The sequence below is a fragment of the Panthera tigris genome, chromosome E1 (genome assembly GCF_018350195.1).
Source record: "Panthera tigris isolate Pti1 chromosome E1, P.tigris_Pti1_mat1.1, whole genome shotgun sequence".
Lineage (NCBI taxonomy): Eukaryota > Metazoa > Chordata > Mammalia > Carnivora > Felidae > Panthera > Panthera tigris.
In genome coordinates this window covers 33,923,432-33,950,370 of record NC_056673.1, presented here as the reverse complement: position 1 = coordinate 33,950,370, position 26,939 = coordinate 33,923,432, and the positions used below count along the sequence as shown (strand labels likewise).

Here is a 26,939-nt window from a genome sequence, read left to right as displayed (position 1 = left end):
ACTGAAGTTTTCAAATATCCACAAATTCCAATGAGCCTCTCTCACTCCTATTCTCTATGATCCCTCCCCTTCTTTCCGTGCACTCTTACTTTCTTCTCCTGGCTTCCAAAATGCCATGCTTGGTATTCCTATTTTTTTTGGTCATTCCTTCTCAGGTTCTGTTGCTGGCTCCTGATTTTCCACCTGTTTCTCTGTGTTGACATTTATTGGGGGACATGTCCAAGGCTTTTTCCCCCCCTCACTCTACAGTGAGAAGACCATTTACATTCATGGCTTCCACTGCCCTCTCTATCCTGGTGATTCCAGATCTAAGTGTCCAGGGGTCTTGCATTCCCAGTTTATCATAAGTGTCCACCACTGTGGCCAGTCCAGGAGGCCCAGAGAATGCACGACAGGAACCCAGTGCCTGGCAGGTGGAGGGATGAGCCTGGTTCCTCCAGTCCTCCTAGATCCTCTCATCCACGTTTCTAATGCCCAGTGGAAAAGGACTAACTCTTCAATAGTCGACATCATCTCTCAGGTTTAGTACTGTGCACATATAATGCTAAAAAAAGGACTTTCATATTCAGCTGGAAACTCACAGTGACCTGTAAAACTGGTCAGGCGGATAATAACTCCTCATTGACAAGAAGCTTAAGATCAGAGAGGCACAGTAACATGCCTAAGGTCACAGAGCTTGCTGGTGACTTCAGAGTGGGAACTGGAAGCCAGCTCTCCTGACTTCCAGACCAAAGTCATTCATTCACTCAACAAATGTTCACTAAGCACCTCTTTGTGCCAGGCATAGGGTTAGGGTCTGGGGATAGAGCAGTCAACAAGATAGATGCAGTGTCCACCCTCATTTTATTAAATTTTTTTTTTTCAACGTTTTTTATTTATTTTTGGGACAGAGAGAGACAGAGCATGAACGGGGGAGGGGCAGAGAGAGAGGGAGACAGAGAATCGGAAACAGGCTCCAGGCTCCGAGCCATCAGCCCAGAGCCTGACGCGGGGCTCGAACTCACGGACCGCGAGATCGTGACCTGGCTGAAGTCGGACGCTTAACCGACGGCGCCACCCAGGCGCCCCCACCCTCATTTTATTGAGGAGACAGTGCCCACCCTCATTTTATTGAGGAGACAGACAACAAATGGCAAAATAAATACATGTGGGCTCTTCTATCAGATGGTGGTGAGCGCACCTTGGTCAGGCCTGTTCCTACCTTCTGATCCTGAGAGCATCAAGGATGCTAATCCATTTTCCTGGGCAGAGGCCCCCTACCTTCTGCATCTCCAGAAATTTCTCACTCAAGTTTCTCTGATAAGAAAGAGTCATCTCTGTCAAGGGAACTTGAACTTCAGTGCTCCTTCCCTCGTCAACTGAATTAAGAACAAATCAACTGATTCAGTGGTTTGGAATGATGTAAATAAAACCACCATTTCCCTCCTCCTTCCCCAAATGCTCTGACTGCCCTGATGGGGGGAATTGAACATCTCTAGAGCTTTGTCCACAAAATGACCATAAGACAGACAGAGAGGCCAAGCTGGATTTGGAGACCGACCCTAGGAGAAAGGACTTTCTTTCAATTTCCATTTAAATGTATCTACCTTCCTATCCAAATATGAAGGAATCAGGACAAGCCCGGAGAGGTGCAATGATTGGAGTATGGCTGGACTGGGTCTGTACCCTGCCCTGTATGGTCAGATGCTTCTCTAATAAAGCCATAGTGTCCAGAGCACGTGCCAATGTGATGGTCCTTGAGAGTCAGATCAGGCCTCAACACAGTAAGCTTCTGTTGAATATCCATTATTTGGCTCTCACTGTTTCTTAAGCCCCTAACGTTTGTCAAGCACTAAGCTAAGTGTAGGTGAGCAGGATGTAATTAAGTGAATGTAGCAAGGAGCCACAGAGACAGTGACATATATCTGTACTGTGTCCACTGAGAGGTTGTCAGTTCTGCCTAGGGGTGGGACTCGGGAGAGTATTAATGGAGGACCTGACCCGAACTGCATTTTGAATGACAGGAGGTAATCAATGTAGCTGCCAGTGGGGTGAGTGTCAACGGCACTGTAGGGAAAGAACTGAGGATGGAGAGAGAGAGACTCCCCTTGGAAGAGGGCTGGAGTGCTGGTCAGGTGCAGAGGGAGGGAGGGGTGTTGTGCAAGATGAAGTTGGCCGCTGGCACAGGCCACACCCGGGAGGTCCTTCTCTGCACTATTGGGAGTTTGGGCTTCATCCTGTAGGCAATGTGGAGGCACTGAAGGGTTTACAGCAGGGGAGTGGCAAGATCAGATCTGCACTTAATGATGCTTGCTCTGATGGCGGTTTGGCCTGAAGATTAACATACTGAATGAGAGAAGGAAGCATTCGGCACATCTTTATTAAAGGTCAATGCGATTTGTTTAACCAAGCTTGCACGCAGAGCATATTGGGTACTCTAGCGTGCTGCTATTATTGTATTTTATTTTATTTGGGGCGGTGGAGAGGAGGGAAGGAAGGAGGCAGCAGCATGAGTAGCATTGCAGGCATGGCTGGAAATAAGAAAAAGAACATTTATGTTTCTCTGAAACTGTCACCAGGCTCTGTGTTGCATCCATGTTGGAGGAAAGTGTCGGTGTGTGTGGGTGGTGGTGGGGGGGGGGCAGGCTAGGAGCAAGACGCCCTGTTAGTGAATTTAACCCACACAGTAGGGTAACAGTGTGCTTCCAAAACACTGGCATGCCCGTATCCCAACTCCACCTGCTGGGGTCCTGCCAGGAGGTTCCTCTTCGCCCACATCCCTGAGAGATGCAACACTCTGTGAGAGAACTCAGTCAGCTTGTGGGTGCTTCCACTCTCCCCTGCTCCCCCTTTGCTGCTTTCTTTCCACGAATCTTGCTAATATTCATCCTTCACCTTTTGACCTTTTTGAAATAAAGGTTTTATTTTCAAGTAAGCCCAAACCCAATGTGGGGCTTGAACTCAAAACCCCGAGATCAGAGTCACACCCTCTACTGTCTGAGCCCTCCAGGTGCTCCACCTTTTGCCCTTTTTATTTCCTCACACCACAGAAGTTGGGAAGACTGAGTGTGAAGACTGTGAGGACTGGACTCAGACCTGTCTTGGGGAGTGCTGACATCACTGCTCACCTTCTGTGTGGCCTTGGATGTGCAGGTAACCACTCCAGCCTCAGTTTTCACATCTATAGTATGCAGATGGTTGGGGTAACCAATGGACTGAATGTGTGTGTCCCCCCCCAAATTCGTATCTTGAAGTCCTAGCCCCTAATGTGACAGTATTAGGAGGCAGGGCTTTGGGGAGATAATTAGATCATGAGGATGGGGCCCTCATGAATGGGATTAGCGCCCTTATTAAAGGGACTCCAGAGAACGCTCTCACCCCTTCTTCCATGTGAAGATGCAACAAAATTTCTGCAACCCAAGACAGGGTCCTCGCCAGAATCCAACCATGCTGCCTGGCATCTTGATCTTGGAATTCCAGCCTCTGGAGCTGTCAGAAGTAAATCTGTTTGTAAGCCACCTGTCTGTGGTAGTTTATGATAGCAGCCCAGACTAACTGAGACCGAGTACTTGCCTCAGAGTTGTTTGAAGAATAAGATCACGCTTTTCGAGTACAGATGGTCTCTAACTTTGGATGGGTCAATTTACGATTCTTCAGCTTTGTAATGGCGTGAAAGTAATACTCATCCAGTAGAAACCATACTTCGAATTGTCCATTTGGATCTTTTCCCAGGCCAGCAATATACAGTATGATCCTCTCCCATGATGCCGGGCAGCGAGCTGAAGCTCCTAGTCAGCCTTTCCATCATGAGGTTATGTAAACAACCATTCTGTACCCAGAATGGTAACCGCCAACCATTCTGTACCCAGATACAACCGTTTATATTTCGTTCTCCACTTTCAGTGCAGTATTCAATAAATTACATGGGATAATCAACACTTCATTATAAAATAGGTTTTGTGTCAGATGATTTTGCCCAACTGTGGGCTAATGTGAGTATTCTGGACATGTTTAAGGTCAGCGAGGCTAAGTGATGATGGTGAGTAGGTGGGGTGTATTAGCGGCATTTAAAAAAATTTTTTTAATGTTTATTTATTTTTGACAGAGAGAGAGAGAGAGAGAGAGAGAGAGACAGAGCATGAATGGGGGAGGGGCAGAGAGAGAGAGGGAGACACAGAATCTGAAGCAGGCTCCAGGCTCTGAGCCATCAGCACAGAGCATGATTCGGGGCTGGAGCTCACAAACTGTGAGATCATGACCTGAGCTGAAGTCAGCCACTTAACTGACTGAGCCACCCAGGTGCCCCAATGTTTATTTATTTTTGAGAGAGAGAGAGAGAGAGAGAGAGAGAGAGAGAATGAGTGGGGGAGGGGCAGAGAGAGAGAGAGAGGGAGACACAGAATCTGAAGCAGACTCCAGGCTGCGAGCTGTCAGCACAGAGCCTGATGTGGGGCTTGAACTCATGGACTGAGTGATCATGATCTGAGCTGAAGTCAGACACTCAACTGACTGAGACACCCAGGTGCCCCTAGTGGCATTTTTGACTTGGGATATTTTCAACTTATTATGGGTTTACTGAACACAGTCCCACGGTAAGTTGAGGAAGATTTGTACTTGGCACATGCTGTACTGGGTAGCATTGATGGCACTCCTGCTTCCTCACCCAGGATGACTACTTCCCCGGGATAACCACGCTTGACCTCCCTGAGGTCTCCTGACTCTCCCCAGCTGGGTTAGTGGTTCATTTTCCACCATATTTGCTAACTCTGCTTGCCAAGAATAACTTACTATTTAAACGTCCCCACTACCCTGTGAGCCTTTGGAGAAGGGCTTCTGTCTTTTACCTTTGAATCCCCAGGCCTCAGCATGAGGTCCACCACATAGTGGGTGCTCAATAAACACTGATGGGATGAATCAGCAAAAACGGTTTCTGCCCAGCAGCTCCACCTGATAATGGTGCTGGGCAGAAACTAAAGGAAGAAGAGGAAATATCATTTGTCAGATGATGGAGAAAAATCTCTGAGGCTCCAGTTCGTACCATTAGCTTAAATACGTACTGCTCACTACTACTCCCATATATATCACACCCCAAGATATCAGGGCGAGAGACCGGTGCCAGTCTTCAGCTGGCATTACCGTGTTTCTACACCAAACACGTCTATACCCTGTATTTACATTGCTGAAATTGGCATGCATTTAACATGTAATGTTTGTCCTCATGAATTCTCACTCTGCCTCAGGCTGCCTTTAAGTCAGGGTTCCATCTTTCAGGGAATAGAGTTTGAGAACCCCAGGCCACATTTTTACAGCTTCTTTTTTCCCCAAGGAGACTTGCTTGGTGTATTTGGCGGGATAAACATAAACAAGTTTACCCAAACAAATTTACCCTCAGTAGCTCAAACTTTTGTAATGTTTAATGTGTCGGCTATATCTTTATAGTACCGGAAGACCCCTTGGATACTCAATAGGTATAGAATAGTTACATGCGGTTCATAGCCCGATTTTATTCTTTCAAATGACTGGAGAAGTCAACAGCTGTGCTTTTTAATTTTATGACATGCCCTTGCTGAATCTGTGATTCATCTTCTGAGTTCTTGGTCATGGATACAATTCTCAAGCTGACTTTTTCTTACTTATTTTTATAAGTAAAACGTACGATGATGACACACCCAGGACTGCTTAGTGGGGGAATCGTTCCCTTCATCTGAGCTCCAACAGCAGCCTCTATTAAATGTGTCGTGTTTACTTATGTGGATCACTGAGAGATTTAACATCACCCGGTCCCTGCTTATGAAGTTCCCATTCAAAGAGAATGACGCCAATGAGAAAAAGGCATGGTGGTTCCAGAGATCGATCCTGGGCTTGCTTCTGATCAATAAGGAACTATTTGGCAATTTTCTCACAGGGAATGACATTTCCTCTCATAATCTGCGGCAAATCCAAGTGAAATGAAAAAAGGCAATTACTAAAGAATAAAGTCATATGATTTTTTGTTTTATACAAACAATCAGTGAAAAACAGGGCCTCTAAGAATTGGATTCATGGAGGTAAGCCCCTCCTTTTCTGTGCCTCACTTCCCTGAGTTACTGCTTAGATTGCAACATGGCAAGCAGCGTGCTGCATTTCTCATTCTGTGACAACATCTCCAAAGCCATTCTTTTGAAATGAAAGTACAAGTTCAATTAAGCATAGAGAGAGGCACCAGGAGCAATATGCTTAAACTCCCTGGTGATATTTCATCACATTTACCACTGCGTCCCTCTGAGGAGCGGGTGCCTGGAACACTTCCCAAGGAGCTGAGAGGTATGAGGCAGTCACAAGTTGGTCTCTCCTTTCCTATGCATTCATCTTTTAGCCGGGGTCAGGGTAGGGGACCAAAGCAAAGTTGTAAGCAGGAAAGACTGAAAACAGTGTTTTAAGGGGCTCGTACCGTGCGTCAAATCACCATGTTTAAAATCTCTCCTCTAAATGCCTTTGGTTGTGTGTCTTTATTTCCTTGGAGGAAATATATTAGGACAACAGCCAGAACTGTTAAAGTTTGGAATCTGTGATCTTTTGGATTCATAATGGGCTGAAGTTCAGTACTGTATTTACAATCTATGAAATGAATGGACTATGTGAGAGAGAATGAAGCTATCCAAATGATACTCTGTCCTAGGACATCGGAAGAAAGCCTTCATTTATACGTAATGTTCTAATAACTACTCCCTGTTCTCAATTTAAGAAGGCTCTTTGCACTCCATTAGTTTACTGGTTTCACCCTTGAAAATATCATAAAATTGCTTTAAAAAAAATAACACCAGCTTGATGAAGTCAGGTGGATACTAAAATGATAAGAATGTTACCTTTTATGTAATTGGGGCTGCTAATTAATTAACACAAGAAAAATGGAGGGATATTGGCATTCTTACACGATACTACATTAAAAAATTAAAATACTTGGCATAAATTACTGATATCTCCTCCAGAAAATCCATTCAGAAAATCCATTTTTCAATGTCATGATTCCGGTCTTGACCCTCAATCTACTGAAGGGGAATTTCACTTTAATAAAATGGATTTTCTTTAGAAGACCTTCTAAATTCAGCCTGAAATTAATTCAGGCTGGTCTTTTCCATTGTTGGCCTGGGTTTGTGAGAGTGTTTTCTAAGATTTGCTCAGACATATGAAATCTAAGCTTCCAAGGAAAGTAGAACGTCACTAGGCCATTACTACCCACTGCATGGCTTCATATACAGGAGCTGTCCTTCGCTTAAAGTAAGCCGTATTGTGTGCCCAGCACTGTATTCACTGCGAATATAGTTTTTATTTGGCTTCATAGTGATCTTTCTCCCACTCGTCCTTTGGACAATTTAGGACCACACAAAATAATATAGCTAGTTTACACCAGTCATTGTCTAGGCAACAGACTACCTTGCTTAATCCTCACCCAACCCTCTCAATATCAGTCTGACTATCCTCCTTTTACTGATGAGGAAATCGTAATTTCGGAGATGTTATGAAAACTGCCTGAAGTCGCACAGCCAAGGAAGTGGTAGAGACAGGAGCCCAGGTCTGCTCAGTACTTTCTCTAAGTACGGTGGTTTCACCACCATGGTATCTGGCTTCCAAAATTTCTAGTCCTTTTGGTAAGATTCTCCTTCTGGTTGTCTTTTACCTATTCCCTGGCATTGATTTTCTTAACTGGCTCAATAGAATGACTTTGCACAATTCCTTTTTTCTGAGTCCTCTGATCTGTGACCAACTCAAGCAAATAGTTGCCATTTTGTGGTGATTGCACCCTGTGCTTCCATGCTTGCTCCCACTCACCTGCACCTCTTTAGCTAGTTGATGAGACAGACACACAAGAGCCTCTTCCAGGGTGGGATTTAAAAGATATCTTTAGAAATGATTTGCAATCCTAAGTCATGGGGATTTGAGCTGCTCTTTCAAAAACGAGGACATGTCCCGCCTCTCTTCTCTATTTATTCTCACTCATGATTTCACCCAGGTTTAAATGCCATCTGGATCCCAATGACTTCCACATTTATATCTTCAGTTCTCTCTCCTGAAATCCAGACTCATATCTAACTGCCCACTCCACACCTCTTCTTGGATGCCCAATAGACATCTCAAGCTTAACACATTAGAAAATTCTGATTCCTTTCCCCACCCACAAATATGCTTCATCTCAGTCTTCCCCATCTCCACTGATGAGAGTGTCCTCCCTTCAGTTGCTCGGGCTAAAAGCCTTACAGTCATCTTTGATTCCTCGCTTTCCCTCATGTCACAAATCTGATCTATCAAGAAATCTTGTGGTTCTTCCTTCAAAATATACCCAAACATTTCTCACCACCCCATCCACATTGGCCTGGGATTACTATTGACATTGTCAAGTCACTTGGATTGTTGCAAATTATCTCCCAATGTTGACCTTTGCTCCTCTACTGTCTCCTTCCAATGAAGTGACCAGAGTGATCCTTATCAGCAGATGGTGTCACTGCTCCAAGTCTTAGACTGATTTCTCCTAACAATGGCCTCCAAGAGAAAGAATGATGGGGAAGATTGACCCCCCATCTGGAACAAATGTCTATGCCTTCTCTGGTTACTCTGTTTGCCAATGATGGCAGTGCTGCTGTGTCCTTCTGGATGACGCTGATTTCCATTGGTGGTCCAATGCCAAGGCACAGGCAAGAGTTGCAGAGAGCTTAGGATGGAATGAACCTGAACTTTCTTTCTTTTTTTTAATATGAAATTCATTGTCAGATTGGTTTCCATACAACATCCAGTGCTCATCCCAATAGGTGCCCTCCTCGATGCCTATCACCTGAACTTTCAATGTGCCCACAAGTTCTGTGGCTAGTGTATGTCCCTTCCAAGTGGAAACAAATGCAAAATGCGAGGAGATGACTCTTGACATAGAACCAAAGTTAGAATTAAGAAAAAAACATGCTGATGAGTTTCATGCAATGTGAAAGGATCAGCCTTACAACTAGTTCTAAGACCTCAGAGGTAAGGTTTTTCTCTATCCCTAGAGAGGAAGCATGATGGGAGGATGAGGGCATAGAAAAGTTCTTAGGAGGACTTATGTTTGAATCCTTGTTCCTTCACTATGGAGGACCAGATTACTGTTCAGGGAATGTTCACTCCCTTCCCATCCCCACCTCCATGGGAGGATTCTGAGGTTGGGCTTGGCCATGTCTCTTTCTTTGGCCAGTTAAAACTGGATAGAAGTGACAGTGTGTGAGTTTCAAGCCTACACCATAAGTAACATCACACATTTCTGACCTTCACCATCAGAAGTACTTGCCATGGGTATCTTCCTGATCCCAGAGAAGTGACAGCCAAGCCACCCAAGCTGCAGCAGGAAATATCAATGCTGCTTGTTGAATGTTTGTTTGTTATGCAGAAGTTGCTGACATACACAATCACTTACTAGATGTATGTCCTTGTCAAATCGTTTCACTTCCTGGGCCTTGGTTTCCTCATATGTACACTGGGATAGCAAATCATACCCACTTTGAAGGTGGGTACTTTGGGAACACTAGGTAAGGTGTTGCATGAAAGCTATTAGCACAGAGCCTGAAATGTTGAAGGTACTCAGTGTCGCTTCCCTACTCCTGATACTCAGCACATTGTGGAGTGCGTACCATGTCTAAGTGAGTGGGGCAAGTTGAAGTTATGCTGGGGTGTCATTTTGAGTAGCAGCAGAAGAATGGGCTGGTTGGGAGAGTGGGTGTGGGTCGGGGTCATGTGTCCCTGGGGAGTGTGGTTGGGTGGCAGTGGGGGAAGGGTTTGATTTCTTTCAATCTTACTTAGAAGTACAGAAGCAGGGTAGCCTGATAGATGTCCCTGATCAGGTGGTGGTGTCTCCACTGGAACTCAGCAGCTGATGCTAGCACGTCTCCAGAGCCTCTGGGGAGGCTTCCAGGCTTGTGTTTCCCACCCACTGCCTGCTTCCTAGTAAATGATTCCTGCTTCAGAACATCCCCCACTTGCTACCAGGCCAACTTTCCACAGGCTGGCTGCGTCAGAGAGTTTAGCGGATGGTAGAGTGCTGGCGCTCTCCTGCTGAGCAAATCAATCCCTTTTGGCCACAGTGTCCTGCACATAGCAGCGTTGAGGTCATTCCCACTGGTAGGGCCATCATTATCCCTGTGGCGCCTGATAAAGGTGCTACTGGGAATGCCTCCATTATTGCCCAGAGTGTAAGAGCACAAATACCTGTGATTATGGGGCCAAAAGCAGTTACCTCTCCCCATGTGGGGTCTCTTTATCTTGCTTTCATTCCCTTTCTCTTCCCTTCGCCATGACAGATAGATTATGAGGGACAGAAGGAGAAGGGGGTGCTCCCACTCTCTTCCATTTGCATTTCTAGGGGTGAGGGCATTTATGCAAATCAGTCTTCTGCAGAAACTCCTCAGCCTGGCATCAAGACCCTTCGATATCTGGACCCAAATGACCTCTCCTGTCACTCTCTCTGCCCCTGTCACTAACACTGCAGGGGCCACTCATTCCTCTATTAATTCAAGCCTAACCCATGTTTATTGTGGGCGCTGCAATGGACAGCTGATGAAGGCAGAGTTCCTTCTCTGAACCCTTCACAGTCCTTGTAATGCTCTTCTTGCTTTGGATGTGGCCCTCTGTGCTTGGAATGTCCTCCCTCCTTCCCTCTTTTTCCTTTCTGCCATCCCCCCCCTTCCTTCCTTCCCTCCCTCTTCCTCTTTTTCCTCCCTTGCTTCCTTCCTTCCTCCCTCTTTTCTTCTCTCCCCTCCCCCCCTTTCCCACATCTCTCTTTCTCCAGCAAAGTTATTCATTGATTCAGTCCTTATTTTAAAGGCACCTGCTTTGTGCACCCGTGCCATGTATTCTAGGCAGTTTTTCCATGATCCCAAAGAGTTCTCTCCAGTTTTTTTTTTTTTTTGCATTATGTTTGTTACATAAATCTCTATAATGCACTACCGTATGTCTGTCTCCCGACCTAGAGTGAGGACCCTGTGGACAGAAAACACGTCCTGTTGATCTATCTTGTGGCACCTAGGATCCACTCAGTAAATATTTGTGGAGTGAGTGAACAACTGAATGAAGGTCTTGGGTTTTCACATTGTGATCCACTTCAGCTATTGTCAAAGTCTTCCTTCTCAATCCCCACGGAGCTGATGGGGCAGCAGTCAGCAGGGATGCCTCATTCAAAACAGATGAAGCTGAAGTTTCCCTTACCCACAAAAGGGCCATCTGTCATTGGTTCTGACAAGATCTATCCCCCTGGCTCTCCAGCCCCTTGTTTGCACAAGGATTGGTACCAGTTCCTGAGGAAGGCCACCTTTCTGTAGCTCAGACCCCCGTGGAGGGTTTCATTTTCGACAGCAGCCACATCACTTAATATTAATCAGACCTGTGCTGGGGGTGGGTTGGGGGAGGAAAGTCCCACTAATGAGTGACTCTGCAGCTGGCAATCTGTTAGATTGTGTGTTGGGGCTTAATGTTTGATTTCATGGCTTTTCACGGTCTCTAAACTGCAAATTCAAGATTATTTGAAAACATTGTATTTAATTTTCATGCTTTTTTAATCAAAAAAAGTTAAAAGACTAATAATATTTTATGGGCAGTTATAAAATGTGCTCTTTGCACACAAAATAGAAACGCCTTCCTTAGATGAGTAACTTGAGTGTATACTGAGAGAGGACTCCATAGGGGCTCTGGTGAGGAAGGGCGGGTAGGTTTTGGAGACAACTCATTCTTCCAGGTGATGTCCATCTAGGGGGACTGTGATTCTCCAAGTTCATTCGTCACCCCCACTGCCCCACATCCCAGCCTTTTCATATGGAAGTGACTTGGCAGTGAGCACTTGTGGGGAGGGCTGGTGTCTGGCCATTTTTATACTTCGGGAGACTTGCCTGGTGTCTGTCATGGGCAGGTGTGTGGAAAATGTTTTCTGAATGCGTGAATAAATGAATGAGGGAAGGGTTCTCCATACTCTCCTTCCAGCAGTCCACGGAGACCCGAAAGCATTCACTCTGTCTTTCCCCCATCATCACTGGAAGCAGAAACAGCAGACAGAGCTGAGCTCCTGGCTTGGCGAAAGGGTGCTCCGCAAGGATGTGGGTATAAGGATGTTTGCATTTTGCTTTTTACTTCGGTGAAGTCATGATCTACCTATTGCTTAATTCAAAATCCCAGACCCAGAAGGACCCTAGAAACCTGAAGTTGAACTTCTTCACTTTATAGATGAAGAAACAGAGTTAACATGAAGAGGCTCCTTGCTTAAGGACAAAGTCAGGACCTGAATCCCACTTTTCTGCTCCTTCCTAATTAATTTAAAAAATAGTTTTTCCTGTCCTACTTCTTTCATCGCGAGGTGTGAGGTATAGCTTTTCCTAGACCCTGCAACTTCTGGGATTGCTCTGGGAGACACAATAGTTCCCTTTTCCTTCTTCCCCTTTCAACTTTGCAATGTTCTTTCTTTTCTGCTTAAGGATCCTGGGGAGAAAACATTCTAGAAACCTGAAGGCATGGAAATGGACAGAATCCTCTAGAGCAGGAGATCACACATAGCAATGAAGAAAGATGCCACCCTGCCTTGGCCTGAAAAGGGACTCAGTGACAGAGAGAGGGAGATGTGGTCCAGCTCTGGAAATGTTGAGGTTGGATCCAAACTACCTGGTGAATGCTTTTTCAATCACATAACTGGCAGAGCCCCAAATGTGGCCAGCTGACATGGTGGAGTTTGTGAGCTAGTGGAGTCCCCCAGCTCATTACCAATCCATGGGATAACGATGACCATCATCATAATAATCATTATCGCCTTAGACAGGCGTGGATGACAAAGACACCCCGGGGACGTCCTTTTGAAATGAGCTGCTTCTTAGCCAACCCTGACTCTCCAGAGTGACTTTCTAGAGAATTAAAGGATCATGAAGCTGAAAGAGGCCCTCTGAGATCATCAGTTCTGGCTTTCTGCCTTCAGACAGGACTAACCTTTATAGAATAGTTGCTGTACAGGAAATTGAACCAAACTTACTTTTATATGTTATTCTTGTGATAGTATCTCTGTTGAGCATTCGATTAAGAAATGGGTTTGATGAATCAGAAACCTAGGAGAGAAAAGAAAATATTAATGACTGGGCAGTACTATCCCAGGATGAACACTGCCTCCATGCATTCACGTATTCATTCATATTTACTGAGTGCCTACCATGTGCCAAACACCGTGGTGGCTGGAAATTCAGACATTAAATACACAGACTATGCTTTCAAGAAATCCCAGTCTAGAGAAAGAAGACAGGTGAGTAAATGAATGGTTATAATAGAATGTAAAGAGTGCTATGATAGAATCACAGGTGTGATGATATTAGAGGAAGTTCACTTACCTGGGGCATCTGGGGAGCTAAGGAATGAGATGAGTCTTGAAGGATGGGTGGAAGTTACAAGGTGCTTTGCTGGTAGAGTGTGAAAAAGGAGGGAAGGGTAAGGAAAAAAATTACATACAGAGAATATGTGCATACGGACATGAGGGAGTGAGAACTAGTTATACTTAGGCAAGTACTTCCGGGGGAAAGATGAAAGGTGAGGCTAGAGAGGTAGGTAGGCAGGGGTTAGCTCATATCAGGCTTTGAATGTCATGTGAGGACATTTTAAGCTTTATTCTGTAGGGATGAGGAACCATCAAAGAGTTTTAAGTAGAGGGTAGGGAATGACATTTCAGGAAAGGGACAGTTAATCTAAGTAGACAGAGAGAAAGAGTACCCAGAAGAGAGGTATTAGGAGATGAAAAAAAACTCTCTAAGACTATAGAACCTTATATCACTGCTTATTATCACAAGAATAAAATATACCATAAGCCATGCCATTCAGTCAACCAATCATCCATCCTCGCGTCCATCCATACACCCACCCATCCATCCATCCATCCATGCATCTATCCATGCGCCCATACATCCAATCGATATTTACCAAGTGCTTATTACAAGCCAAACATTGTACTAGATGTTCAGGGATCAGTTCTCATTTTGTACCCATGCCCTCAGGTCTCCAAATTCCTTCTTTGGGAGAACAAGGCAAGCTTCGAGGGTCTTAAGCCAGAGGACCACCATTTGGAGACTGTGATGTGCCCTCAAATAGCTGTGCACACTGTTTTATTTACCACCTCCCTTCTACTCAGTCTTTTCCAAAGTATGAGGATTCATCTAGTCATTTCTCTCCTACTTCTCTTAGTTCTGCAATTTACGCCTCAGCTGCTAATTGGATGCTGTGACACATCAGCATTTTAGATTTGATTTATTCTGAGGGCGGGAAAAATTGTAGCAGATGATGATTATTATTATTAGATAAGCAACAGGTAATTTTTAGTTTGGAGAAAGCACACACTGTTTATTTTCCCTCCATCTGTCTCTCCTTTCCCACACAGTTTCCTGGGTGTGTTGTGGTGAGACAAACGCACACCGGCGGGGGGCTTGGTGAGTGACAATGCTCAGTGGAGTTCTTCAAAGCCACCCCCAAATGGAGAGAAGTCCCAAAGCAAACACTGCTGCTCCTCAGAAGCTTTTGTGGCAAATTTAGCTTCTCCTTTGACATCCTGTTTGGCCATTTAAAACATAGCTTGAAGCCACCTGTTTGTGCCAATTCACATGAAAAGAGAGACAAAAAGATACTGCCATGGCAGGTAAGGAATCTGCTGTCCCCCTTAAGTGGGTGCCCTGGGCTCCTGGTACCCGGTGAGTCTGGACAGCGCTAACGTTGGGACTGGACCCTTTTGAAAAGCTGATTAAAAATAACTGAAAAATTTCCAAAGTGCACACAGATGATTTGTGGGCTCTAGTGTGTTTGCGGCGTGGGAGGGAGGATAAAGTATGTACTGGGTATAAGTGAGCTTAAGTGGGAAGTTAATGGTGTGTGATTGAGCAGTAATTACAGCCAAACCTCAGCTCCCTGTGGTCATGGGAAGGATGGGGGATTAGAAGGGGACAGAGATAAATAAAACCCCCAGATAAACAATTCCCTTATTTTAGCCAACAACTCCAACCTTTCAACGACTCAGCTTTCAGCAGGGTGCCATCTCTAGGGATCTGCTTACCTAGAGGTGGGGGCCTCTCGTTTTCTATGCCTGCCTACCAGGCAGGGAGCTGGGAAGAAGAGGCAGAAAAATCAGAAGGAGGGAAGGACCACCAGAGCCTGTGTGCCCTTAGTGCTAAGGGCTTAGGTTCACCTCATTTCTAGGCCCGTGCCGAGTACAGGACCCGCCTGTGTCCCACATTCAAGCAGTGTTTCGGGATGAGTAAATGACAAGTCTCAGCTTGGATAACTCACTGTGAAGCATCTGGGAGTTGATTATGTTGGACAAAGATAGAAATGCTGTGGCTTATTTTGTTTGAGGTCTGGCCAGAAAGTGTCAGCTTTGCTCAGGAAAAGACTGGAAGCATCCCTAGGGGCCAAACTGGCCTGAGAAGGTGCAGGCGTTAGTCCTCACCTTTTCACTGACTGCAGGGGCAGAGGCAGAAGTTCCTCCAGCAACCCGCAGGGACGCAGCCAAGACCTGTGTCAGTATTCTTGGTGCACAGCGTGCTCCTGCCAGAGCTGGTGAAACACACCCATAGTTTGCTGTTGAGGAGGCTGACTTCCTGGAGTATCAATCACCCTGTCAGCTGTAATGTGCCTGAGCTTCCAGGATGACATCTGCTGACTCAGGTGCTTTGAGCAAAGTGAGGCAGTCAAGGGCCAAGGCTGAAGCACCCACCAAAGGACGGGCATTGTTGGGCAGCCCAGGTTGGCTGACATGGAACCCTGGCATCGGGAAAGCCAATGAAGGAGGTGAGCTCCCAGGCATGCATGATGCAATATTGTGACACAGCAATGAGCATGGTCCAGGATGAACACACTAGCTGTTACCAATGTCATGACTGTGGCTGGTTGAGGGATATGGGAATTGGCCTTGTGCTTGTGGGTAGCATAGGGATGTGGGGGAGATGTTTATGAATATCATGTTCTGTCTTCTTCATCTCAGTTGCTTTCTCCATGCTCTGTTGCGGAGGCATATAGTGTGAATAAGGTCATAGTATTAAAATCAAGGAAGACCTGGGCTCCATTCCTGGATGGGCTGTTAAGAGCTACATACACTTGGGTGGAAAGCCAAGATTCTCTGAGCCATTTTCCTCATCTGCAAGATAAGGACACTAATGCCTACCCCACAGACTCATTATTTGGGTTAAGTAATAAAATCTCTGTAAAATACACATCTCCATTGCCTGGAATTCAGGAATCTCTGTTCATTATAACAGGGTCTGTGACAGCACCACGAGGTGTAGGGCAGGGACTGGCAGGATCTGTGCTAGGATCAATTTTCTTTGGGGAATCACATCAGGTACTCAGAAGGCATGGCAGCCTAAAAATATGCTTCCTTGGCCAACAGCCCCTTCCTATATTTGCCGATGACAAGCTACAGGAGTTTGGTGGCCAACATGTCACAAATGCCTCTGCCCAATGTACAGTTCTGCCCAGGCCACAAAAAAGGCCTGACGGGAACCAGGTGAGGGAGAGGAACTCAGGAGGTGGCATGGGCTCTGGAGAAGGATGACCAGATGGCACAAAGTGCCTATTGCAAAGGGTGATGCTTTTGGGGAGGGAATAGTGGGTATAGTGCCTGGGGTACCCCCATGCCTATTGTCCTAAGCAGTGATGATGTCACCACGAGAACTCTGTTAAAAACCCCCAGTAGCAAATGCTGGATTTCTATTGATCATATCCACCAGATTCCAAGTTCCAACTGGGGCACCTCCTCTCACAATCTGGTCAAAACTTCCCAAAGGGCTGACACGGCAACTTCCAACTTTTGGAACTGTCACACATGCCTTTTGTTTTTTCTCTCTCTCTCTCTCTCTCTCTCTCTTTCTTTTTCCAATTGGAAAGACATTTCTTCTTTGTCCATTTTCTTTTAACTGTGCATACCTGCTTCACTCCATATCTGTCAAAATGCTCAAGGGGAGTATTTTTTTTTTTTAACAACTTAGAATTTTCACGGCTGGAGACCTGTCGTTGTCGTTGACTGTTAGGGAGGTGTAGAGTCTCCTAAGAATGTCATAAAGTCAGCCATGGTGATCTTTGCTTAATTTCTCCTGGGGATACTTATGAGGGAAAGGGGAGGATAGGAGGTGATGTTCAGAGCATCTTCAGGGAAGCTGGAGGGAGCTGTTCAGGGCAGTGCGGGAGGGGAGGGACATCCCACATTGCCCTTGCATCTCTGTTTCCAAGGGGCAACTGGTGGACAGGAGTGTGATCCTGTGGGCTGTCAGGGAGCCACCCCTCCCCTTCTGTTGCATCCTTTTGAATCTTTTGCATGATGTGGGACCTGAAGCCTGTCCCTGGATCTAGCACGCATTTTCTTTCTGAGACAAAGGCTGCCTAAATCCTCAGGCCCCTGATGCTATGAAATGGAAGAACCATCATTTTGTTGAGTCTTCATGAAAGAGACCTCTTTTTTCATAGATCTCATGGATATAAAAGTCACCACCCTGCAGCTTTTCCTGGGCATGGACATCACCCCTTTTGTTATTTCTAAGATCCAACAGAGACTAAGCTGGTATTCCGACCTGGGGTGGGAATGGCAAGAAAAGAACGAAAGAACGAAAGACACTTACTTTTATAAATATAGAAACTACCACCAATCCATTAGGGCTCTTTGCGGCTTCTGTGACATTTGTGTATAACTCATGGTTATAGTGGATGAGCTGCACCTGGCAGGAGGGAAAAACAGCAGTAAGAACAATAGTCTCACATGAAAAGGTGTGAGGCACAGCATAGCCACCCTACAGAAGGGTTCACCATAAGGTGCATTGTAGAACAATTGTAAAGGCAATCTTGTAATTGAAAGCAATTCAGGGAGGTGTGTGTGTGTGTGTGTGTGTGTGTGTGTGTGTGTATAATGCATGCACACACACACACAGAAAAGAACCCATACATATTTGCAAATGTTTTCTGGTAATAATCATGCCTTTAATAAGCTCAGTGCCCATCTGGCTCTGGCTCCAACCCAGGACATTCCCCCTAAAGTGTGTGTAAAGTGAGTTTCCCTTATTAGGAGTAGAACTGCCCTGTAGGGGTGGACGCGCTCTCCCGGCTGCATCCACAGCTGTCACTGGCACTGAGTGAATCTTCCTCATGGCCTTGGGCAAGCAGGGAATGGTTAGGTTCTGAGTTAGCCCAGTGACTCTGAGAGGACAGTGGCCAGCCTATGAAATGCCGAAGTCCTGACAGAGAGAGAGTGATGGCTGAAGCTCCTGATGCACCAATCTGCCAAGGTCATCTGACCGTGCAGGACTCAATTCCCTCCTTGCTCAGTGAAAGTCAGCACTCTGCTTGTTGAGCCTTTGTGCCATAGTGTGGGTAGCACATGGAGTCTTGGATCTTGGCTCCAGAAAACTAGGGTTTCCCTCTTTTACTTAATTTTTTGAAAATTATTTTCTAAGAAATTTTGAAACATAGCACACATACATGTTCAACTAATGCCCCACCAATTTTTAGCCATATGAATAATTTACTCCACCTCACTGAGGCTTGATTGCTTCCTCTGAAAAACAGGTGTGATTTTCTCCTTAGAATTCATCTCAGGCTGTGGTTTTAAAATAGATTTTTAAAAAAATCATGGAGGTATAATATTCGTAACAAGCTAAAAAAAGTTTCCCTCCACCTTTGTGTAATCCTAGCCCAAGCAATATGACTATTAACAGCTTAGCATCTATCCTTCCAGATATATATTTTTTATGCTTATAGATCACACACAGATACACATGTAGGGTTTAAGAAATCATATAGGTCTAAGATCTATAAATTCCTAGGATCATCTAGGATCCTAGAAATTTTCTAGGATTGATAAATTCCTAGAAACACACAACCTACCAACACTGAATCAAGAAGAAATAAAAACCTGAACAGATTAATACAAATAAAGAGAACTGAAGTAGTAATCAATCTCCCACCCCCCAACAAAGAAAAGCCCTGGACCAGATGGCTTTGTGGGTGAATTCCACCAGTCATTCAAAGAAGAACGCATACTGATCCTTTTTAAACTCTTCCAAAAAATTGAAGAGAGAATACTTGCAAATCTGTGAGGCCAGCATCATCCTGATACCAAACAAAGCCAAAAACTTTAAGAAAAGAGAATTATAGGCCAATATCCCTAATGAACACAGGGGCAAAAAACCTCACTAGAATTCTAGCAAACTGAATTCAATAACACATTGAAAGCATTATACATCAGGACCAAGTAGGATTTATTCCTGGGACACAAGGATGGTTTAACATATGTAAATCAATTGGTGTGACCTACCACATTAACAGAATGAAAGATAAAAACCACATGACCATCTCAATAGATTTAGAAAAAGCATCTGGCAAAATTCGCCATCCATTCACGACAAAAACTCTCAACAAAAGCAGGTATAGAAGGAACTTACCTCCACACAATAAAGGCCATATATGAAAAGCCCATAGCTAACATCATAATCAATAGGGAAAAACTGAAAACTTTTTCTTTAAGATCCATTACAAGGCAATGATACCCAATCTTTCCACTTCTAGTCAACATAGTGCTGAATGTCCTAGGCAGAGCAATTAGATAAGAAAAAGAAATAAAAGGCATCCAAATCAGAAAGAAAGGAGGAAAATTATCTCTCCAGATGAAATAATCATATATGTAGAACACACTGAAGATTCCCCCACAACAAAAAACTGTTAGCACTAATAAATGAATTCAGTAAAGTTGCAGGATACACATTCAGTACACAAAAATTGGTGGCATTTCTATACACTAACAATGAAGTATCTGAAAAGGGAATTAATAAAGTCAATCTCATTTACAATAGCAACAAGAAGAATAAAATACAGTTGACCTTGAACAACACAGGTTTGAACTGAGCTGGTCCACTTACATGCAGATTTGTTGTTTTTTTTTTTTATAAATACAGTACAATATTGTAAATATTTTTTCTCTTCCTTATGATTTTCTTAATAACATTTTATTTTCTCTAGCTTACACAGGTAAGCTTACCTGTTACCTTAACACAGGTATGTACAAAATATGTGTTACCTGACTTTATGTTATCTATAAGGCTTTTGGTCAATAGTAGGCTATTAGCAATTAAGTTTGTGTGAAGTCAAAAGTTCACAAGGATTTTTGACTTCATGGGGGTTGGTACCCTTAACCCTCACATTGTTCAAGGCTCAACTGTACTTAAGAATAAGCTTAACCAAAGAAGTGAAAGGGTTGTACACCAAAAACTATAAAGCAGTGATGAAAGAAAATTAAAGAAGACACAGATAAATGAAAAGTCATCCTGTGCTCATGGGCTGGAAAAATTAATATTAATGTTGTTAATGTTTATACTACTATTCAATTAAGTCTCTATCAAAATTCCAATGGCATTCTTTACAGAAATAGAACAAACCTTCCTAAAATTAATATGGAACCACGTAAGACTCTGAAAGAGACAAAGCAATCTTGAATAAGAAGAACAAAGCTTCCTGATTCCACAATATACTTCAAAGCTATAATAATTTTATGTCAGTATAGTACTGACATAAAAACATGTATGGACTGGTGGAACAGAATGAAGGGCCCAGAAATAAATCCATACACTTATGGTTAACAGATCTTCAACAAGTATGCTAAGAATACACAATGGGCAAAGGATAGTCTCTTCAGTAAAAGATGTTGGGAAAATTGGATATCCCATGAAGAAGAATGAAATTGGACCCTATCTTACATCATATATCAAAGTTAGCTTAAACTAAAGACTTATAGATAAGACCTGAAACGGTAATATAGTAGAAGAAGACACAGGGAAAAAGCTTCTTGGCAATTTTTGGTCATGACACCAAAAAGTACAGGCAATAAAAGCAAAAGCAGACAAGCAGGATTGTCTCCAACTAAAAAGCTTCTGCACAGCAAAGGAAGCAATCAAACAGTGAAAAGGCAACAAATAGGATGGAGAAAATATTCTCAAACCATGTATCTAATGAGGGTCAATATCCAAACTATATAGGAAACTCATACGACTCATTAGCAAAAAACCAAATAGCCTGGTTAAAAATAGGCAAAGGACTTGAATTGACATTTCTCAAAATAAGACACACAAATGGCCAATAGGTACCTGGAAATGTGCTCAACAGCAACAGTCATCAGGAAAATGCCAATCAAAACCACAATGAAATATCACTACACACTTGTTAGAATAGCTATGGTCCAAAAGACAAGAGATCACAAGTGTTGGTGAGGATACAGAGAAAAGGGAACCCTTGTAGTCCGTTGATAGGAATGTAAACTGGTATATCACCATCATGGAAAACACTATGGAGGTTCTTCAAAAAGTTAAAAATAGAACTACCATTTGATTCAGCAATACCATTCTGGGTATAGATCCAAAGCAAATCTGGATCTCAAACAGACATCTTCAGTCCTATGTTCATTGCAGCATTATTCACAATATCCAAGATATGGAGATAACCTAAGTTTCTATTGATGAATGAATGGATAAAGTAACTGTATAAAGGAAAATAAGATGGAATATTATTTATCCATAAAAATGAAGGAAATCCTGCCATTTGTGACAACACGGATGAACCAGAAGGACATCATTCTAAGTGAAATAAGGCAGACCCAGAAAGACAAATACTGTCTGATCTCACTTATGTAAAGCATCTAAAATAGTCAAACTCATAGAAACAAAGAATAGCTTGGTGGTTGTCAAGGGATGGGGGAGGGAGGGGAAATGAGAGGTTGGTCAAAGGGTTCAAAGTCTCAGTTATGCAAAATAAATGAGTTCAGGAGCTCTGAGTACAGCCTGGTGATGATAGTTAACAATAGTGCACTGTATACTTGAAATTTGCTAAGAGTACAGTTCTTAAATCTTTATACACGCACACACAATAGTAACTATGTAGAGGTGATGGATATGTTATTTAATTTGTCTGTGGTGATCTTTCCAAAATATATTCATATATCAAAACATCAAGTTACACACCTTAAACATACACAATTTTTACATTTCAAAGAAAACTCAAAAAGTTGTTAAAAAAATGAATAAACCCAGTAACAATGGAATCATTTCTAAGTATGATTGTGGACTTGATTTGTTAAATTTAAAAATAGTTTGTGGCTGTCTTTATAAGTCAGTGTGTACAGAGCTACCTAAGTCTTTACAATAGCTGTACAATTTTCTGTTGCACGAATGCCCCACAACACATTTAACTAGCCTCTTACTAGCTTTCTGGTTGTTTCAATTTTTTCTTCTCTCTGATAAACAATGTCACAGCAAGCTGAGCATATATCTCTCTGTAGTGGTGTTAACATTTTCCACAGGCTGATTTGAGAATCTAGTAAGATAGTGTATGTAAAATGGTTTTGTGCCTCTGAAAAGTTTAAGTGTATTCATTATTACCAATATCCTGTAACACATTAAAAAAAAGGAAGTGAAGTTTCAGAAGCTAAGGAAGTCAATGATAAAAAAACAAAAAAAAAGGAAAAAGGTGCTTTTCTTTGATTTTTGAAAAAACCGGAGTGCCTGGGTGGTTCAGTTGGTTAAGTGTCTGGTTTGTGAGTTTGAATCCCGCATTGGGCTCTGCATTGGCAGTGTGGAGTTGGCTTGGAATTCTCTCTTCCTCTCTCTCTGTCCCTCCCTGGTTCATGCTCTCCCTCTCTCTCAAAATAAATAGATAAACTTAAAAAGATAAACCACCTCTAACACAGTGGTTTGCAACCTTCAGGGTGCATTCAAATCACCTGGGTGCTTTTAATACCCACCTGTGCTTGCTCCCCCAATTCTGATTTAATTGATTTGGGGTGGGGACAGAGCTCTGGGATTTGTTAAATGCTCTCCAGCTAGTGGGCAGCTGAAGTGGAGAACCAGTGCAACATAAGCAATGAGCCTCCACATCCCATCAATGCCCAATCGCATGGATAGAACCTTGGATCTGAGAAAACCCTGAACATCTTGAGTCAGTAGAGCTTTTCATGGAGGGAGCACGGTATTGCTGCTCTTGAAATATCCTACGTGCGTATTGCTTTTTCACTTCTTGTGCGTTTTGCCAATGGTGGCAGATGGTCATACAGCAGCTCTTCTGCAATCAGAAAGTCAACCATAGGCAGGGGCTGGCAAGTGTGGTCTGCCAGTTTATCAGGCAGGTTGTTCAGGCCTATGCTTATCATTTGCCTTCCTCCCTCCCGCTCACCCACACACACAGCCAGGACTTTCTGCAGGTGGAGAAGTGTTGCCATGTGGAAGAACCAGGAGCTGTAGGGGACCTGCCACACCCCCCTTCAGTGTTGAGTAAGCTTCTTAATGAGAATCAAAACACATCCTGCCATCTGCTAAGATCTTCCCACCAGGTGACCTACAAAGCCACCTGGGGATGTGCCAGTGCTACAGGGTATGCCTCGAAATTTCAGCGTGTTCTGAGAACCTGGCATTGGAGAGATGGGAAGTGGAAGGCAGTCCAGTGGAGTGGTTCTTCTCTCCAAATTACAAGACTGAAAAATGCAGGGAGAAGTCTCTTGAGCCACGAGGAGGCCCACAGGGTGGCATTCTGTAGGGGCCAGGGACTGTGAGAAAGGGGATGGTAAATATAGGGGTGAGGCTGTGCTCTGCTCTAAGCTTAAGTCGACACATCTGGCATCTTGATCTGATGTCTTGCCTCCTCTTTGTTCCAAGGTAACTTGGCTAGGATTCTGAGATCATGAGCTCTGGTTCCTATTAGGAGTCATTGATGGCCCGCTTCTTATGTTAGGTTGAACCATATGAAATTGACTTTTTGATCTACCAAAATGGTGATTTTACAGAATTAATATAATCTTAAAATAAAGCTATTTTGAATACAGCATATTCCCCCTCCCAAGGCATACAAATCAGATGTTAAAAAGATCCATAGTGCTTTCCTACTCAGTGTGTACTGCAGCGACCAGCAGCTCCATGGCCTCCAGAAGGGAACTTGTTAGAAATGTAGAGTCTTGAGCCCTACTCTAGATCTCCTGCATGAAAATCTGCATTTTAGCAAACCCCCAGTGATTTGAATGCACATGAAACTTGGAGAAACACTGGTTTAGCAGACACTGTTTGTTGGCTGGCAGAGCCCTGTCGTGTCTGGCTGTTCCCTGCTCTTCTGGTTCATTTAGACTGGGTTGAGGGGTATGTGAATTATGTATGTGAGGAGATGGGCTGAGTCCAGATCATAGAAGGCCCAGAAGATGACCTATGGAAGGGTTCTGAGCAGAGGGTAAGATAATCAGCATGGGCTGTAAGAAGGCAGATTAAAGCAGGGAGAGCCTGGAGGGAGGGAGGGCATACTTTCAGGAGGCAGCTATTTCAGGCAGACAGTGTTCCGTAGGAGCCTCAGAATGTGTATGTGTTTGGGATGAGTGGGAACTCCCAAGCCTCAGAACTGTCAGGAGCCCCAGAAGACCCTACGAGGCAGCTTGGCAGTGGCCAGGCTTCCTGTTTCCACTTGTCAGGACACAATTCTGGCATTAAAGCAAAGAGCAGAAGATGTATGGGGCCTGCACCAGCTCACGTACCACGAGTAGGGCTTCCCTGTGAAAAAGAGCTACCTTCCAGGTCCCTTCAGTGGCAATTATAGTTCCTGCAGCTGTTGCTTTGTTCGTCTTCAGCCAGGCACCGGGATGCCAATCAAGCACCCACTAACCACTCACGATGTGCGTGGTGTGGGTGGGGGTGGGGGAAGAGGGTCACTGTTGGTCCTGCTGTTGATTTGGGTTGGTGGGGGGAGCAGCCACGTACAGGGTGTAGCTTGCTAGTTAGATTGGCAGGTGGATTCTGAAAGGGATGTCTATGGATTACTTCTTGCCAGTTACAGGTAATATTTTAAAACCCAATGCCTACAAATTTAGAATTTTTAATAATTTGCATGAGCACTCAGGTATGGCCTGAGACTCAACTTTGGCGTTTACTCAAGGTAATCAGTGTCTGACATGAAATAAGGGATAGCAAGTGGATGTTTGACCTCTTAGCAAGTGCAAGGACACGAAGACAAGAGGGGACAATGTGGAAACTGCTCACAAAAGCAAACTCTTTGGGGGCTACTAGTGACATGCTAATTAAGCACCAAGTTTAGTTATTCATTAAAGAGATGCCCCAAGGGCTTTTGTCAGCCTCATTGGAATTACCATGTGAAGTGTTAACTCTGGATTACAGGAAATTATTTTATAATCTTGACTTCTTATTAATTTAGATGGGTGCCCTCACAGAGGGAAATGTAAGACTGAGAAATAGCTATCTTAGAGGATGAAATAAGGTATTGTTGGTTTTTTTCATGATGCTCAGATGCGGCTCAGAGCCTGACACCAGGGTCCAGCACATTCTCTGTACTTAAGTCCTTCGTGAACTCATGGGACTCTTCCTTGTGGCACTAGCTTGAACCTTGTGTTCTCATCCCAGAACAAGCTGCTTCACTCAGACCTTTACAGGGACCTGGAATTCACTTGTTCAAAAAATCTTGGAAGGCCAACTGCATGCCGAGGCCAGCTGGGTAAGACAGATGAAGTCCTTGACCTCCTGGAGATGATTTCAGATAGTATCAAGAGCTTTGAAGGAAACAAACAAGACTTTGGCTTGCAAAGTGGACAGCAGTAGTGGAGGAAATGGGGGCAGGGCATGTGGGAGCGGGGAAAAAGGTCAGGAAGTGTATTGTTGGTGAAGGCTTGTCTGCAGAGGCGACATCCAAGCTGCGTTCTGATGACGAAAAGCAGCTGGGCATACAAGACTAGAGGGAGGCTCCTAGCTGGCAGAGAGAACAGCCTATGCAAAGGGGTAGGGACAAATGGCTGAGTATGGCTGGGAAAGGGTGAAGGACCAGCTCATGGAGGGCTTTGCCGATAATGGTAAAGAGCTTTGATTTTATTCCAAGTGCAACTGGAAGTCACTGGTTTTAAGGAAGAAATCACTTGACCCAAAGTGTGTTTTTGAAAGATTTCCCAGGGCAGAGTGGAGACAGAGGAGATCTTGCCTACCCTTCTTTACCTTACAGCTCAGTTCTAGCCTCAGCTTCTCCAGGAGGACATCCTCCATGAATCACTGACCTTGAGCATCAAGTGCAGCTCCTCTCTGCTCCATGGTGCTCTCATCCAGGGCCAGGTTCAAAATATTTTACAGCTGGGATGGCCTAAGTACTGTGTGATCAGAACAGATGTAAGCCATAGACAGCTGGTACAATCGCATGGGCGCTGGATGTTATTGTTGACATTAGCCACCATCATCATTTGTTGATAATCATCACCAACACTTGCTGAACACTTATTTACGAGAGAGATAACACCAGCAGTAACATCACCTCATTTAACCCTCGCAAAATTCCATGAGTTGTGCCGTTAGGTCCATTTGAGTCATGGGGACACCGGGCCTCCATGAGATGCTTTGCTCAAAGGAGTGGTAAGAGTTGGGATTGCACGTAGTTCCTATGCCTGTAGAATTCACGCTCTACTCACACTCATGCACCATGTTATTTTGAAGCTCTTCTTTTCTCTACCTTTGAGTAAACATCTCATGGGCAGGAATGTCTTTCATCATATCATATCCTCTGTGCCTGCCATGGGACTTGTTTGGAGGAGATGTTGGCAGGTGTTTGCTGAATGAATCCCAATTTGCATACTACAGATTCTTCATCCTGGAAGGGGCCTCAGAGAAAACCCGGGCCAGCCACTTCTTTTAAAAATGAAGAAACTGAGGGGCTCCTGGGTGGCTCAGTCGGTTGGGCATCTGACTTCAGCTCAGGTCATGATCTCTTGGTCCATGAGTTCAAGCCCCGCATCAGGCTCTGTGCTGGCAGCTGAGAGTCTGGAGCCTGCTTCGGATTCTGTGTCTCCCACTCTCTCTGCCCCTCCCCCACTCATGCTCTCTCTCTCACCCTCAAAAATGAATAAATATTTTAAAAAATTAAAAAAATATAAAAATGAAGAAACTGAAACCAGAGAGGTGCCTGCCCAA

At 44.2% G+C, this 26,939-nt stretch overlaps 1 protein-coding gene across 1 annotated transcript in view; it reads right to left on the bottom strand.

The window, feature by feature from the left end:
• Window positions 1–26,939, bottom strand: part of CA10 (carbonic anhydrase 10) — a 495,011-nt gene that overhangs the window by 7,223 nt on the left and 460,849 nt on the right. Inside the window, exons 6-7 of the mRNA XM_042966021.1 lie at window positions 17,589–17,684; window positions 12,980–13,052 (exon numbers count right to left, since the gene is read on the bottom strand). Of these exons, the coding sequence (XP_042821955.1) occupies window positions 12,980–13,052; window positions 17,589–17,684 (169 nt within the window). The remainder of the gene's footprint in view (window positions 1–12,979; window positions 13,053–17,588; window positions 17,685–26,939) is intronic.